This window comes from Sinohyriopsis cumingii, chromosome 10 (genome assembly GCF_028554795.1).
Source record: "Sinohyriopsis cumingii isolate HCF-2022 chromosome 10, ASM2855479v2, whole genome shotgun sequence".
NCBI classification, from domain to species: domain Eukaryota; kingdom Metazoa; phylum Mollusca; class Bivalvia; order Unionida; family Unionidae; genus Sinohyriopsis; species Sinohyriopsis cumingii.
Genome location: NC_142970.1, coordinates 1852252 through 1871074, shown reverse-complemented (window position 1 = coordinate 1871074; position 18823 = coordinate 1852252). Strand labels below are relative to the sequence as shown.

Sequence of the window (18823 nt, the reverse complement as noted above, 5' to 3'; positions counted from 1 at the left end):
TATCTATAGTACAGAATGTCCACTCAAAAAAGGTTTGTCTGTTTGGTTCATCTGTATTATTCAAGTTATAAATATGCATTTGCTTCGTTCCTTCTTGACAAAATCCAGACCATTGTCTTCCGCCCACGTGTATATACCATTATTAAATATGTCAGAAAAGATCTTGCTTAAAGTAACAGTAAAGAATATCCCTCTGACCCTCTGTGTGTGTGTGTGTGTGTGTGTGTGTTTACGGAAATGTTTGTTATGGGGACCAGTAAACGAACCCCGTCAGTTATGTTGCCGCGACATGGCTGAATTATTGTGACATTTGCAGCAGTCGACTTCTAAAGCACGCACGCTCGATTCAGGGGACTGACTGCAAACATTCACAACCAGGCTTAATCGCAAGTGCTCTGAATATCGATAGTATTAAATAATTCATGTATAGAATCCATTTAACCCATGGTATATCATTACTCAGAGAATATAATCGAGTAACCCAGTATCAAATTTGTCAATTATTCTAGCTCTCATGACTGATGTAGCGTCGAGTGTACAATACGTAAAAAGCCCCATCCGCTGGGACATGTTACAGAGATATTCAATGGCTATTAGCGGAATGATACTTTGAGGTTGATGCGTTCGATGCAAAACAAGTCAGGTACGTTGTGGACTGCGGTAGTTTCCTTTGCAATGGATCCTTCGTATAACGGCGTGTTTATATTTGTATTCGCACTTTTTGGTAAGTAAACACAAAACATTGCACACGTGTGTGTGTGTGTGTGTGTGTGTGTGTGTGTGTGTGTGTGCGTAAGATAGCACACTTTAATATTCTAACAAAGTATCGTTCACGATGGCGTTTTTCTTTAGTAGCAAATCTTATAGTTATGTAGAATAGGTGTCATTTCTCTTTTATTCCACTGTCAGAAAATAGACATGTACCACAAATATAATATAAAAGAATTATATGAAGTTACATCAACCTGTTAGGTACGATTCATGTTATGGGGGTAATTAATGATTTTGAAAAGCGATAGTATATTATGTCCACTGAAATTCTTCCTGTTTTGTCGATTATACTGGAACGAGAAGAAGAAAAATACCAGAGAAAATTTAACTTTATAAACAAATTCTGTAAAGATTTTCATTCTGTTTCTGATCAATAGATGGTAGAATCATATGGCTCGATGATCGGTGGACGGGAGAATCATCAAATCGTTTGTTGACAGCAATGATATATGAATTGCTGAAAATATTGGTTCATATCATATGTAAATAGCAGTCACATAATAAGACAGGCTGGAAGTAGTGGATAGTCGGGGATAAATGCAGAGTTACTTTGTTTTAGGAAATAGAATCCACAGACTAATTTTTTTCTGCAGTGATCATTTTCAAACCAAGTTCACTAGAAAGGGAAGTTATCAGTTCAAATTTTGTTAAAGTGATCTGTTAAAAAAAGCCATAATATAGCCTTTGTCCAATTTATAAATTATGTAAATTTAAATATAAATACACACTGTCTAAAAACACAACAGAAAAATGGCTTTTCTGCGATAAGTTTCTTAAGAAACCTGATCGTCAATGGTATGCAATCATCAAGAGAATTTATCTTTCGCCTGTAGTGTAGTTCATAAATTTCCAATATTAATCATGAAAAGAAAAAAATCCGGGACGAACGATCTTTAATTTATTATAATTTGGTTCATGTAGATTTGCCTGACATACTTAAAATAGAACTGACATTTTTTATTTGGCAAAGTAAGTGAATAAATACGTGTCTATGTGCTTTAGAAAAGATTCCTTATCCATATCCCTAATTTAGTCATAGAAATATTACTTAACCTTATCCGTATCCCTAATTTAATCACATACTTTTTACTTAACTTTCTCCATATCCCTGATTTAATCAGTGAAATATTACTTAACCATATCCGTATCCCTAATTTAATCAGACTTTTTACTCAACTTTCTCCATATCCCTGATTTAATCATTCAACTATTACTTAACTTTCTCCATATCCCTAATTTAATTATACAACTGCTACTTAACTTTCTACCGCTCCGCTGGCCTAGTGGTCAAGAGTGTACGCCTCGGAAGCGGGAGGTCGTGTGTTCGATCCCCGACCGAGTCATACCAAAGACTTACCCAAAAAAAATGGTACTAACAGCTGCCTCGCTTGGCGCTCAGCACTAAGAGGTTAGTGTTAGGACTGGTCGGCCTGGAGCAGATGTTATACCAGAGGATGTTTACAAAGTAGGAGCATCGTACATGGCACAAAAACTGAGTGAACTCTTCTAGTTATTTTGGATTCTGTGAACTATACCCCTATAGTACAAGGACATATCATCGTCCCCTTGTACAACCAGAAAGGCATCATACAATTCTGTGACAACCATCGTGGCATCTCACTGTCAATATCAAGCAAAATCCTTGCCAGAAAAGAAGAGGAAACGGGTCCATGAACATTTACGAATTCATTTTCTCGATAAAGTACTAAGGTGTAGCGCATACAAATATTATAATAGATTGGAAGATTGAAACGTAGTTGTAGTATGGTGATGGATGATGTCAAGGACTGGTTTACTAAATTTCTCAGAATTCTTCCTCTAATTGAGATTTTACATTATTTTGTTACAGCTGGTGTTATAAAACAGATGAAAAGTAACGTTACAATTCAAGAATTATACACATTGGAATCTTGTTTATTCTAGAAAGAAAGGTTCTATAATTCATTCAACAGGAACAAACCTATCAGTTCTCCTGAAAAATTACACAAATGTTCTTTGCAGGATAATTCAATGAGATATAGCTTTATTTAAATCGCCGTTAATACATGCTCAATGCTCAATGTAAAATTCATGGTTGCCTCTCAAGCAGGAATTGAAAACGAAGACAAAGCTCATTTTCATTCTGAATCTTGAGCTTTACATGCAACTAAATTTTAACTGACGATGCTCCAAAACGATCAGATGTTGAACTAATGTCAAGCTCGGTCCACAGACGAAACCTTTCACTTGTTCGAAGTCTTAAATATATCATTAGTAACCAAAATATACAGAAACACACTCTAATGGAATTTAAATTACGTCGTTAAATTAAATGGATTACATTCTGCCTCCATGTTAACAAAACATTAATTATACAATCAACAACCCATACACTGGTGTCCATATCACCACGATTGTTCACTCCTGTGCCGTAATCCACTATCAATAACTGCTGCATGCGGCTAGAACCCTGATTCGGGTTTGTGGAAATATACGTCTACTCGGGTCTTATCGTTTATCCCTAAATACAAGCTGAAATGTCGTATTCGTTAATATTTCCCACATTAATCTTGATATATCTTGGAAACGAATTTGTACGTGTGCATATTTGGTTCAAAATCAAAACTTGAAAGGATTCCTTCCATTACTTATGTCAGTGAGTTTTCATTAATGTCAACAATCCCCACATAAATCTACTTCATTTGAAAATGTCTGTTATACATTATGTTTGGACATCTTTTTCATATTATGACATATTAATCCAATGAAATTCCCGCTTTCTTTTGTCAGATGAATTTTTTTCTTTAGACTACATTGGGTCGGAGATGTGTGCATTTCCTTTCAGACAAGGGCTAGTGGCGCCTGAAGAACTGAAATGGGGAAATATTTCAAATCTCATTTCGCTTCTTATTGTCGGTGTTAGAATTGTTATATTGAAGGTGTTACACAGCTTTGAAATCATCTGTTATGTTTTCTTGCTTAATTATTTATATTCATCCAGATACTGTACTAATTCCCTGTGTGAACTTGTTTCAAATAGTAAAGTGGACTGGATACATGTCCCTGTTTAATTAAAAGATGTAACCGAACTTGTGCAAGTTATTGCAATTCATCACACTTAGACTGAATCTCGTTTTAAATTGCTTTTTGATAATCTGATAATCTGGAGAGGTGTATAATCGCCATCATAATAATTAAATTATACCGCAGCAAAAATGCATGTATAGACAAATTGTATTCTAATGCAACGGTCAAATAAGTCTCTTCTTTAGATTGTTATGTGGTTTGAAATATCCGTCGTCACTGTTAGCATTAGTTATGCATTTATTTATTTATTGTTGTTGTTGGCTTATTATTATTATTATTATTATTATTCAAAATCAACATTACAGTTTAATGAATTCAAAACAAATGATAGATCCTATATTTGTTTTTGTTTATGGTGCAACACAAACTTATTTACCTTAAAACAGAAAACAAAAGTTATCTTTTTTTGCATGTGCAACAATAGCACATTTCAAACTTTCGTGTTTTTTTCTTTCGTGAAGCAACAAATTCACATCTAAAACAATATGCTTTTCCTCCATGATAAGTTCATATTTCCTTCGCGATATAAAATATCTGCACTTTAAAAATAAAGTTCATATTTCCTTCATGATATAAAATATCTGCACTTAAAAAATAAAGTTCATATTTCCTTCATGATATAAAATATCTGCACTTAAAAAATAAAGTTCATATTTCCTTCATGATATAAAATATCTGCACTTAAAAAATAAAGTTCATATTTCCTTCATGATATTTGCATTTACAAAGTCCATGTTTTATTATGCAAAATAAACATGTTTACGTTTCAAAGGCACATATAATGCTTTCTTCATGGTGCAACAAATTTACACATCGATGAGAAAGTTCATGTTTGTTTGCGGGTGTGTGTTGTTTCGTTGTGCAAACACACTTAAAACAGTTATTATTCTTTTATGGTACAGAATATTCACATTAAAAAGGACATGTTTTTACTATCATATAAAAGATATATAAATTTTACAACTTAGAGACCATGTTTTCTTCAAGGTGCAACAAATTTACATCCCAAAAAACGAATTTCATGTTTCCTATTGTACAACAGAAGCATATCTACATTTAAATAAACACAGTTGTTCACGATGCAAAACAATGTACGTTTCAAGGGGAAAAAACCCAACAAATTTCAAATTTTTCTTTGATGATAAAAGAAGGTTCACGTTTCAAAGACCAATGTTTCATAGTACAACATATTTACATTTGAAAGAAAAGACAAATTAATTTTGCATCCTTGGTGTATAATAATATCATCACTTCGAAAAATATGTTTAATGATTTCTTTATTTTGCAACAAATTTACATTTTAAAAAACAAAATTATGTGCTACATTTCGTGTTTATTCTTTCGTTGGACCAAAAATTGCATTCATCATTTATCGCAGCATTTCTTTTTAACACATTTAGTATTTCTTACACCGACAAAGCTTTGGTGTTCATGTTTTTGCATGTACCGTCAGTGTTATTGCGTTACTTTTGTCTGTCCTGGTAGATTATATTTTAAGATAATTATCACATGTATGTGAACATGCTTATTTGGATTTTAGTTCAGGACATTGGTTTTCCAATCGGAAATTCTACCTGATGTTTTTCATGTTCTTTATTACAATTTCAATAAACGATCTGCCCACGTTTGCAACTTAAAATGTTTTGGAAATGAACTTTTGACCCTCATCATTTTCCTCATATTGCGTATTCGATTTTCATAAAAGTTTTATGTAAGGAGAATTATTTTATTCCTATTATAACAGCTGAAGTGGAATCAGTCTTTTAGTTGTGTTCAATTTTAATTTGAGAGAGGATTTATTTATTAAGTTATTCATTTGAATTGCAAAGTGCTCATTATTATTTCGGACTAAATCACTCTTTTGGAATTATTGTGAATTCATTTAGAAACATTTTGGATTATATCATTGTGAGTCATCAAGACTATTAGCACACCAATACTATTCCAGGTTATTGGTACATCAGCGCATTCAAGATTTCGAATTATTCGAAACACCAATGGAATTCATTTCGAATACTCTATACTTTTGGAATTGTGATATAACTTTTAGGACTATTTGTGAATTCGCAATACTATAAGTTCTCTTTAAATTTTCACTTGTGTTCTATGGAGATAAATCATTTTGTTGAATTGTACAAAACATGTTGGTTTCTCCCTCTTTGTTTTGTTACTAAGTTTAGATCATAGTGTTATATATATTTGATTCATTTTATATCTGATTTAATTGTTTGTAGGTTTTAAAATCTTTCTATTTTTTTTAATTTCATTATATTGTCAAAATAATGAAGTTCTGTTTATTTGGAACTCATACTTTTTTCAGAAAATAGTTTGACCGTGACTGTTCATTTCTATAAAAATAAGGCTGACCTGGTTCCCGACCTTAATTAAAATTTAGTAAAAATTATGTCAACAAGTTCTTTTTATTCGTTCATTTTTATTGCGGGAATAATAAGAGTGAGATCGAGGCTGTACTGAATACGTGACCATAGATTTGTAAAGAGTTTTTAGTGAAGTAAACAACTTTTATTCTCGGAGTAAAATGATTGGTTCTTATCAAGGACACACAGGGGCTACTTGATTTTTTTAATATGTAAACATGATCACGTGACCCTTATCCGAGGCGTAAAATTCAAGTTTTAAACTATCGTTTTCGAGAAATAATCTCATTTGGGCTTTTACACTGGAAAGTGTCTGTTGTGACGTCTGGAGTTATTTCAAATTATTTGGATTCAAAAGGATTAATTCTTTTTTCCTGAAAATGTACGTGTGCTCATACGAAATTCTTGAACAAAGACATTTCATAAAAAATTTATTCGGATTTCCAAAACCTGAGTGATATTTCTTGTTTCTACAAGGAACTGTATACTTCAGCATAGTACAGGTTACATCATACGTCATCGCCTTCCATCTTTAATTAATTAGAAAATTTTATTATTAGGACTTCTAAAATTTTATTCGTGGATTATTCTTGGATTAGTTTTGGATTTGATACTTAAAACCGTAAGTTCATTTTGTTTTTTTATTTTCACAGTATTTTTCCAGGGAAATAAATTATTATATTTTTACAAAGCTTGTTGTTTTCACTCTTTCTTGTGTTATTGTTTATTCGAGCCTAAACACATAACATAAGAATAGAGTGGTAACAGCTGTCATTGACTTACATCCATGAAATATGGTACAACATTGTTGACAGAAGTCGTGACTTGGCAAGTACTGTACTCGTATGCTAACGTGTTGTGATACACTTTTCAAAGCATGACGGGCGATTTGATGATCTGATAAACGTATGGTTTTGTAAGGTTCCACCATTTTGACACACAAAGCTCTTGATCTTGACCTGAGGCTATTTTTTACGATGTAAAAGTTTGCCAAATGACTGGAACGAAAGTTGAGGGTGAGTCCTGGTAACCATAAATTTTAGGTTCGCCATTAGCAAAACTGTTTTAAGTTGATGCCTCCTAAGAACTTGTACCGTCCGTTGAATTGATCTGACAGCAAGAAGAATAACGTCTAGCTTCTTCCTTCAGTTTCAGAATTTCGTAATAAATGCTGGAAAAATGCCATGACTGCATTGTTGGTATTTTCTGTGGCAGAAAAACGACACATTTCGTATACTTTTGCAATGAGTATCCACGACTGAAAGCATGAAATAATTCAGCACTTACCCACATTCCTATCAAAGCATTTTCATAGTCCTCGTGGCGACAAATCTGATCTTGATTACACGTTTAAGCACATATATGACCTGAAGAAACATTACTTTTCCCTGTCTATTATGAGGTAAAACAGAATGGTACAAAATTGGTGAGTGGAACTTTACATTTAATCAAATCTTCCTACTGACGAATGTGTTCCACATCGACGTGTTCTGACAAAATTTAAATGTGACCGGTAGGGAATCGAGCATATATACCCACCCAAGGATACAATAAAGCCTAAATGACGCTCTGTTTCAAAGGTTCGATATCAACCACATCGTAATCTTCGACGATGCGTACAAATAATACATTCCGTTTTCAAAGCCAAAATCATAATGTTATATTCATCGTGTCTCCAGAGATCCCCCATACTACTGTTATGATTCTCGATGAAATAAGTGTCAAGTATGACTCAAAAATGAAGGGGAAAAAAGTATTGACCAATTAACCATGAGAATTCCGCAATTTATTCTAGTCACAGAAGAAAATTTCATGTACGTTCCAAAGTTTATTACTTTAGGCTACGTGATCTACCGCTGACTTATGAACAAAAGAGGATGTGCAACATTTGTTAGTGGTGATCACCGTGTCTCGAATCGATCTCTGCAATACTACATAATTTTCGTTCAGAACAGGAAAAGCATAGGAAAAAAATGAAGGCTTTGAAATATGTCAGTCACACTAGATGTATATAATGTGATTGAATCACTCCTGTTTCAACTGACCTCTGTTGTTCTCTCTCTCTCTCTCTCTCTCTCTCTCTCTCTCTGTATGCATATTATACACAGACGCATTCATTCCACATTAACTTTGATGATGATTTATCTGAAAGACAGAGAATATATTATTTTTTAAATATCAAAGTATATTGATTAGTATATGAGGTTAATTCATTAGTCACGTGTATAAGCATTTTAATTATTATATGCATGTAAGTTTTTATTAATATATTAATGTAAGTATTTGTATACGAGTATAAGTAGTTTGATTATTATGAATATAAGTGTTTTGATTGGTATATGCATGTAAGTATTTTATAAGGACATTAATATAAGTATTTTGATTCGTATCGAGTTATTAGTTTATAAGTATTTGGTTGGTATATAAGTATTTTGAATGGTATGTGAGTATAAGTATTTAGATTGGTATATAATTATAAGTATTGTGATTGGTATATAAGTATTTTGATAAGTATTTAAGTATTTTGAATGGTATATGAGTATAAGTATTTTGATTAATATATCAGTATAAGTATTTTGATTGGTATATAAGTATTTTGATTGGTATGTGAGTATAAGTATATATATGATATATCAAGATGACCGCTATCGCATAACCGGCTTGAAGCAGCTGTTCCGTTTGTTTGTGCCGTTTTTCATAATGTATGTGCGTGTTGTCTGTCTTCGTCTACGTTTTTGTGTTCATCATGCATTGGCTGTTCAGTTCGTATGTGTTTCTTCATCTCCTTGTTTTGGAAACGAGAACAATTAGACTTTTTCTCAGCTGTATTGCTCCACTGCTACAACGTCTTTTGTTGTTGAACAAACTGCCATCACGTGATACTCGAGAGTCATCCCGTTTAGGCTATGATGGACCTTCATTAATTGCTTTAAATGACCACTCCTAGACTCTCCACACCACACTGTGCTCAAGACTAAACGAATTGGACTACATTCATCATTAATTAAATGTAAACAGAAACGAAAAAAGAAACGTTGATTCAAAGCTGGCCGGCGTAGAACAGGAAGAAGAATTCCAGTTATCTCCCTTATACCCTTTCCGGCTCAACAATTTAAAAATTCGACCGTTAATTTAGATAACCTAATTCAAATCCCTATTAAATCGTCAATTTTTGAGTCAACTGTACAAGAGATACCTCTACTTATTGCATTATTCAACGCACAAGCAGTAGGACCACCGGAAAAGCGCACAGAAATAGTTAATTTTATCAACGATCAGAATATCAACGTCTTTTTCCTGACAGAAACATGGCTAAAAACATCAGGCTATGAGTCTAAGTGCGCTGATTTAACACCAACCGGTTACTTCGTCAAATCCTTCCTCCGCCACTCTAGCGGAGGTGGAATTGCTGTCATCACAAAGAACTCCATGATCAAACGTCTTAACTACACCATAACTTTCAATTTCTACCACATATCGTTTGAACTAGTTCAAACCACACTCATACTGGAACAAAGGTCAGTCCATTTTTTTCTGCTTCTACCGCCCTCCTTCTAGGTGAAAAAACAAACTGACTGAATCTCTCCTTTTGGAGCAGTTTCCGAATCTCCTAGAATATGGAAATTCGATAGATGGCAACCTGATTATTCTTGGAGATTTTAGCTTTCACTTTGACTGTCCCGAAAACCCAAACACATCAAAACTCCTAGATTCCATTAATGTTTTCAACCTCAAACAGTCAGTTAACCAACCCACCCATAAACATGGTCACATTTTAGACTGGATTCTTCATACACCTGATGACAATATTCTACGGTCCTCCCTGGTGTTCCACGAACTTGCATAAGATCACCTCTGCATTGTATGCCATCTTGACGTATCAGTCCCTAACCCTCCACCTTTATTTGCTACTAAGAGAAACCTCCGTATAATAAATAGAACCAAACTAATGCATGACATACAAATAAACCTAACAACTTGCTTACCTCCTACTGCAGAACAACTCGATAACTGCCTGCGTTCATTGCTCGACAAACGTTCCCCAGCCACCAAGTGCAGAGTATCAATTCAAAAGTGGTCTCCATGGTATAGCAGTGTTCGGGACCAGCATCGCACTGCTAAAAGAGACCGCCGTAAAGCTGAAAGGCTTTGGCTTTCCACCAGACTAACTGTTCATAAGCAAATTTATCAAGCCGCTAAGAAGAACGTCAAAAACATAGTCCATGCAGCAAAATCAGCCCACCACAGTACTAAGATCATGAAAAGTTAAAGCTGCAAAGAGCTCTTCGAGATTACTAACAAGCTAATGTAAGGAACAAATGTACACCACTTCCAACTACCTTCTCTCCAGTCGACCTTCCGGACATGTTTGCAAATTTCTTCCGTGACAAAGTACAAACGATTAGAGATAAGCTTGACACCACAATCTCAACTGACTCGTGATCACCATACAATTGGGATACAGAATTTGAACGGCAACCATTAGCAGCATTTGAACCTGTCTCTGTGGATTTAGTACGTACAATCGTGAAGAGTGCACCAAAGTCATGTGAATTTGATCCAATTCCAACATCACTGTTGCTTGAGTGCTTAGATCCAGTATTGCCTTTACTAACTGATGTTATTAATACCTCTCTCTCATCCGGGGAATTCCCATCAATTTTCAAAACTGCCATTGTAAAGCCTCTGCTGAAGAAACCAACACTCGACCATAATGGTTTAAAGAACTACCGCCCAGTTTCTAATCTCTCATTCATATACAAATCTTAGAAAACATTGTTCTATCCCAGCCTGTATCTCAACTGGATTCAAAGAGTCTTTTTAGCAATGTACAATCTGCATACCGCCCTTGCCACCGTATTGAAACTACTCTTCTAAAAGTAGTTAATGACATTCTCTCTGCTTTGGATAGCGGAAAGAGTACAGTCCTTACCCTTCTTGATTTTTCTGCAGCATTTGACACAATAGACCCTGATATATTACTTCACCGTCTCCAGCATGTATTTGGCATTCATGATACAGCCTTACTGTGGTTCAAGTCCTACTTGGTCAACAGGACACAAATTGAGTCCGCAAATGGAATACACTCCAGCCCAGTTGATCTATATTGTGGTGTTCCACAGGGGTCTGTTCTTGGACCTGTTCTCTTCATTCTATGCACTCAGCCGGTCTCAAGTGTCATATATCATCATCCAGTGTCTCACCAATTGTAGGCTGATGACACCCAAATATACAAATCTAGCCACCCAACTGAAATTGATGCTACCATCAAAAGTGTAGAGAGGTGCATTTCTGATGCGAAATCATGGATGGCATGTAACACGCTGCGGATGAATGATGATAAAACTGAAGTCATTCTGATCACAATAGAAAGACTTTCTCATTCACATCCTTTACCTCAAACAATAAATATCAGCAACACCAACATTTAATTCACACAATCAGTACGAAACCTAGGTGATACTCTGGACAGTACTCTCACATTGCACCAACATGTCATGAACATATGCAAGGCTGCATATTTTGAGCTGAGACGTATCAGCTCCATTCGCAAATATCTTTCAATTGATGCCACTAAAACGCTTGTGTGTTCATTAGTACTTTCAAGACTGGACTATTGTAGCTCAGTTCTGTCTGGTTCATCTCAATATATACTCCAGAAACATCAAAAAGTTAAAAACACAGCTGCCCGGATCAGTACCACAATCAGAACACACCTCCCCGCTGCTCTATACCCTACACTGGCTATCCATTCGATCCAGAATCAAACACAAAATGTGTTCTCTGTGCTACGTTTCACTAACGGACTCCAGCCCAACATACCTATCCGACCTCACCCATGGTTACACACCAGCAAGATACCTACGCTCCTCTTCTGACAATCGTATATTCATTATTCCCACTATGAAAACGAAGTCATATGGACAACGTTCTTTTGCATACCAAGGCCCAGCAACGTGGAACAAATTGCCAACTGAACTTAGACACAAAGACGCAGTGATCCCATTCAAGTGTGCTCTTAAAACTCACCTATTTCGACTGCAAGAACAAACTTAAAGACCTAATAATGTTTCCTACCATATATATTTTCAGCATGTTTTTCATATTTTCTAATTTCATGGTGTTTGTTTTTTGTAATCATATCATTATATGTTTTTCATGTTATATGTGTTGTCTTATGCTGTAAAGCGCTGAGAGCGTCTAAAGATCAGGCGCTATACAAAGTCCTCGATATTATTATTATTGGTATTATTATTATTATTATTATTTTGATTGGTATGTGAGTATAAGTATTTTGATTAGCATTTGAGTATACGCATTTTGATTGGTATATAAGTATTTTGATTGGTATATGAGTATAAGTATTTTGATTGGTATATGAGTATAAGTTTTTTATTTGTGTATGAGTACTTTGATTAGCAACTACTTGGGGGTCGTGTTTTGTTGACCTATATTATTACCATATTCGATAATTTTATCAGCTAAATAGTTGTAGTCTTACATCTTCGCATTATAAGCAGTTTGGCTGAAGAGTATCAACGTGTGCCGAACGATTTGAATCACTTTCAAATTTCTGCATACATTTCAAATGGCTAATTCAAAGGTCACCGAAATATGACCCCATAACGGTCGCTGTCAGATCTTCACGTAGGAAGGATCGGTCAGATTGACAATATTGACACTTATTTATAGTTCCTGTATAAAATCTTTTCCACAGAAACTATCAAGCATGTATTTTCCGTTTTAGGAAAACATTGCGTGGGGGGGGGGGACTAGGGTATTTGTCTTTTATTTACCCACAACATGTATACGCAATGCGGGGAACTATTTTACGCACAAATGCTGTGGCGAAATAAAAAAACAAATAAGCAAGTTTTTCCCACGAATGTTTTCCGAAAAATGAAATTCAGGTATCATAATTACCGAACATTCACGAATATTTAAGAATATTTCGAACTACTTCCATTTGTGAATAGTAATGACTCATAAGTTATCCAAACAAATTAAAAAGCATACGAATAAAGTGATATTGGGCTTAGGTCCTTACGTTTTCCAAAAAAAATCACTCTCTGGTACGTATGTAGTCTGTCTGAGGTTCAAACTTTGTGGCGAAAATTGACCCAAACTGGGACGTTATCATCTCATAAAATCCAAAACAGCATTGGCTATTAGTGTAGTTGGGGATTTTATCGTATTTTAAAGTCATTCTTATTCTTGAGCCCTTTAAACGTAGGTCGTAAACTAGCTAAACTGATTCTGAAAAAAGCTTTTATTTTTTAGTTTTGCCATGTCCCTGTTCTGACAACGAAGTTTCCAAAAACCGACACGCATATGGAGATTAAGTACCTTAATTTGCATTTCTCTACACGAAATTGGAAGAAAATCTGACAGGCCAAACCTTGTAAACATCATCTAAAAAATTTGGTAAACATTTTTTAAAACTGTCCGTATTGATCACAATATCATGGGGGGGGGGGGTGTGAATCCTGCCGCGCTCCCTCATAAAATTCTATAGGAGTCGCAGTCCCTTAGGCTTACACGTTTACTTGTACGACCATTCTACAAGGCCAAAAAGACCGGCTATAATGTTAATTTCCGCCTATTGTCTTTATTTATCGATCCGGTCTTGCAGGCATTTTCCAATAATTACTCCCATGTAATTTGAGATGAAAATCCAATTTCCCTGGTGAGTTTTCAAGAGCCACGCTGTTCTCGCTTTATTATGTCTGTATGGATCCGAAGACGATCCGTTTACAAAGAGAATATTTTCTATGACAATTAAATCAATCGATTTATTTGCTGAATATGATTGTTTATATACTTGGCTGCAAGCCAGAGGACAGATCATTGGCATAAGAGCTGATGAATCATTGATAACCACATCACTTTTCCAATGGTTGTGAGACCGCTTCTGCAATCAGTTTGCTAAAATTAGGCCATGTGCTGCACAAAGATTCAGCTTTATCCTCAAAATTGTGTTTCTCAGCAACATCCGATACGAATGGAATTGGATGAGTTGTTTAGTTCCCTGGACACGAGATTCCAACATGAGCAGGAGCAGTCTTGAAATCACAAAGCTTACTTTCGTCATTTAGCAAACGACACTAGTAATAAACGTTTCTTTAGTGCAAAAGACGGACAATAACGGGCGGAAACTCGATTACCTGTTCATTTCCACGCGGATACGATCGGACAAATTATTGGAGAAGTGTTTTGTTCACAAGATCACGTAGATATGTTGCCAATTTCATTGAATTTTGGAAACGTTGATTGCTGATCACTGGATTTTGTCATACCAATATATGTCTGACATGCTTGAAGAGACTGGCTTTTGACTGACTATAACATGCCCATTAGACTGGCTTTTGACTCACTATAACATGCCCATTTAAGTCATTGGCAATTTCTGATAAGCTATAAAAAAAAACTTACGATTGATAAGTAAAGGTTTTAGCTGAAATCCATATATCGATAGTGACATCAAATTGTATGTTTGCAAGTGCCAGGTACCTGGGAACTAGTCTGGAAGTGGACTAATCGTATCATGGATAAAGAGAGATTCTCAACAAGCACAGGAAAGAAAAAAATGAAATAATGCCTTCACAAATTGCTACGTATAGTGATAACTATGGTTTTGTACTAACACACAGTAAAACAGTGAGTAACTAGCTTTATTGCACAATCAAACTTAAGACCTCTACTACTTAAATGACTCCATTCCAAAGACATGTCGAATGAACCAGCCCTGTGATACGAAACTAACATCTACATCATGGACTTTGAAGGAAATTAAAGAAATGGATAGTGTCAGGTTTTAAGCATATTGGTAATTCCATAGCTGCATAATGACTTCCAAACTTGAATAAAACAAAAAACAAACGTAGAACCATAATTGAGACAGTGGTAAGATTATCAGAGATGGGAATTCACTACAACTGCTTCATTGAAAGTCAGACAACAGTCACAAATTGTTTGGAGCTCCTGATACAGTGAAAGTCAGACAACGTCACTCACAAATTGCTTGGAGCTCCTGCTACAATGAAAGTCAGACAACCGTCACTCACAAATTGTTTGGAGCTCCTGCTACAATGAGAGTCAGACAACCGTCACTCACAAATTGTTTGGAGCTCCTGCTACAATGAAAGTCAGACAACCGTCACTCACTAATTGTTTGGAGCTCCTGCTACAATGAAAGTCAGACAACAGTCCCTCACAAATTGTTAGCAACTCCTGCTACAATGAAAGTCAGATAACAGTCCCTCACAAATTGTTTGGAGCTCTAGTTAATTGATATGAAAAGGCTTTGTTATGTTTGACATTACCCCTATTATATACCATGCCATCTTTTGAATATGACCCGTATTCTATACCATGTCGTCTTTGTCATGACCCCTATTCTATGCCATTTCGACCTTGATATAATCCATATTCTAGTTCAAGTAGTCATTGACATGACCCCTATACTATACCGTGTTTTGCGTCAACTTGCCATATTACAAACCATTCAGAACTGAAATCTTATGATACCATTTGAGTCGGAATTTTAATTTCAGGTATTTATCGGGTTTTAAGTTGTTCCCTTGCTAACTAATTAATTCAGCGTTGCATTATTTACATTTCGTCATCTTTGTTTCTTTTACAAAATCGCGGGGTAAACAAACTAAATTTATATGTGAATATTCGCAAAAAGTATTCTAATTTGTTGCAGCTCTAGTGCATGAATAGAAATTCTAGATAGGCATAAACGGTAGAGGTCTTTGTCTGTAAAGATCAATATTGGCATGTACAATATTAGGATGCGCTTCCCTTGCTTACCCTAAAAATGTCAGAGATGAAGTAATTAGAGCGACCCAGAAAAAATTAAAATGTATGTTATCACCCACGTAGTGATGTGGCCAGTAAAGTAAATATCAGAATATACTTTATAGTACAGATTCCGAAGATACAGAAGTATTATGACACCATGGTCTTAACATAAATAATACAAAAGAGTGAGAACCAGAAAGCTTTGTAAAATTCAACAAATAATTTATTTCCCTACAAAGCAAAGTGCAAAATGTGAAAAGAACTTACAGTATTGCATAATAAATCCCAAATAATCTTAGAATTTCAAACACAAGTCCTAATGATTAAAGTTATGAACTAACTTTAGTGGTATTATATAAAAATCCAATGTTAGAAGTTTTATTATATAATAAATCCAATGTTAGAAGTGGTATTATATAATAAATCCAATGTTAGAAGTATTGTTGTGCCTGTGATGACCTGTGTCGTACTGATGTGCCAACATTCTTTTGTTGAATCACAATAATACAATCCAATAATATATCCTTACCTGACTTTCACTATAATTCCATGTTAATGTCACTTTCCAAGAATATATAATTTTAAATAATAAGCACTTTGTATTCCCAGTGAATAAATAATTTGAATTAAGTAATTTGAATAAATAAATTCAGCCAATAAAATACTGACCACTGAAATTAATACAACTGACTCTGCTCAGATCTAACAAAGAACAAATAATTTCTGGGGGGAAAAAAGATTATATAGCCCTCTACTTTACCCCAGGTTATAATTAACTTTTATTTTAAAAAAATATTACCAAATGAAAATTTTCATTCAAGAGGTTCCAAAAGTTTGCAAGGTAACATTTTATTTATAATTAGACAGTCTATTACTAATATTATAATAAAAAAATAGGGTAAACTCAATGTCCTTGACTCAGGCCAAGATAGAGTTAACCCATACTCAGAGAGCAAAAATTGACTATGTATTAGTTGTTTACAGAATTTTCGAAAGGTCAGAGATTCTGGTACGGTATAAAATTAACTTGATTTTGGACAAGGTCAAGTCCAAATGCAATTGTCCATTGCATACAATGAAATAAAAAAATAAAAAATAAACACCAAAAAACTAACAAAAAATGCAAATTAAATATACATAAAAGAAACATTGTAATATATGTAGCATCTAGTCTATGTTAGCAAATAGCGACCCATTTGCATCATTTTCCAGCGTCAACATCATCGTCTCCGTTGTCATCAACTTAAGATATTTTGTTAAAGTTTTGAATGTCATCTGCAGGACGGGAACATCAAAGTGCAGTCAGTAGGCGAAAATCAGTTTTCAACACAATTCTTTTATATGTACGTATTCCATTTCTGTTTCAGAACTCTTCATCGGAGTAATTAAAATGGATATGCAACAGGATTTTCCTGTCCTTAAATGGTATACGAGGGACAGGAGAGAGTTTGAAACGAACTCAACAGTTATCGATCTCGACCAGAGACCATTACGGGAGCAAAACTACTCGCGAGGTAAGGTATGCATAATTCGTATATAATAAAAGCTATTTCCTTTTTCAGTAAGAGGGTCCAAAATGAATTTCATTGCATGGTTATCTATTTGTCCAGCTCGGCCATTTCGATCTAGTCGATAAGTAATCTCGTTCGTAGTTGGAGACATACGCATAAATATGAAGCATTTGGTAATTGGCTTCAAACGAACTGCATCACGTATGTTCGCATGAAAAGGTCGACACTGTTCCTATTGTGACTTTGTCTCCTTCCGCAATATCGTGTCATGAGAGCAATAGTAGTTCAGAATATAGTTCTCATAGCAGTAACTTCAGAAAGCCTAAAAAACAACATTGATTGTAAAAGTCCAGGAGGTGATGGAGTCACTAATGAGGCAATTTTATTCTTTTGGAAGGATTTATGACAGTTTTTGGTACATTCGATAAATCAACGACTTAATAAAAGGATTTTATCTGTAACACGGAGGGAGGGAATTATTACATTATTGTCAGAGGAAAATAAATCTCGAGAATTTCATCTAAAATTAGAGACCGATTACTTTGGTAAATATTTCCTATAAAACAGCTACATCAATTATGGTTAGCAGAGTAAAATATGTTTGCCAAAATTAATGCATGATAATGAACAAGGGTTTTATAAAAGGTAAGGTGGATAGTCATGCTAATATAGGATATATTATAGTATCTGCTTTTATAATATTTTGCGTACTTTTTACGTGTGCATTCTACTATCTGTTACGAATCTAGGTCTTAAAATATGTAACAGAAAAAAATATAAACAAGTAAAATCAACAAAATGTCTTGTTCTCTCAATTACAAAAGAAAGGTTAAGAGACACATTATTGTGAATTAAATCCCATTGCAATAGATTGTTCTGAAATTCAAAAAATTCCGTTGTAGAGTTCTAGCAAATTGTCAACAAGCTCGCATCAAGAACATTCTAAGCGCGTTAACAAGGTTGGACCTTGAGCTCAAATTTTAGTCAACATCTTATTTACCACTTATAAATGTGACAAAACTAATGTAGGCATGACCCTCAATCACGGACAAAAGTCAAGCACAACACAGAAATTAAATACACATAACATGCCATGTACAGGTCTACCAAACAAATCAAGGGTGGATATGGCAATTATTGTACTAATTATATGAAGAATGAGAACCAGTCAAGAAATGTAGGAATATAAAATAAAGTATATATTGTTTGGCTGGCCATAATTAGCTGATAATGAAAATAAAATTTTAGTAAGAAAAATCTTTTAATAGCTTTTTCTCGTTGCAACTGAAA

General features: G+C 34.7%; 1 protein-coding gene across 1 annotated transcript in view; it reads left to right on the top strand.

Moving 5' to 3' along the window:
- Window positions 1-469: 469 nt before the first annotated feature.
- The window catches only part of LOC149789486 (uncharacterized), a 55478-nt gene continuing 37124 nt past the window's right edge, over window positions 470-18823 (top strand). Inside the window, exons 1-2 of the mRNA XM_089971500.1 lie at window positions 470-724; window positions 17390-17536. Of these exons, the coding sequence (XP_089827626.1) occupies window positions 619-724; window positions 17390-17536 (253 nt within the window). The 5' untranslated portion in view covers window positions 470-618. The remainder of the gene's footprint in view (window positions 725-17389; window positions 17537-18823) is intronic.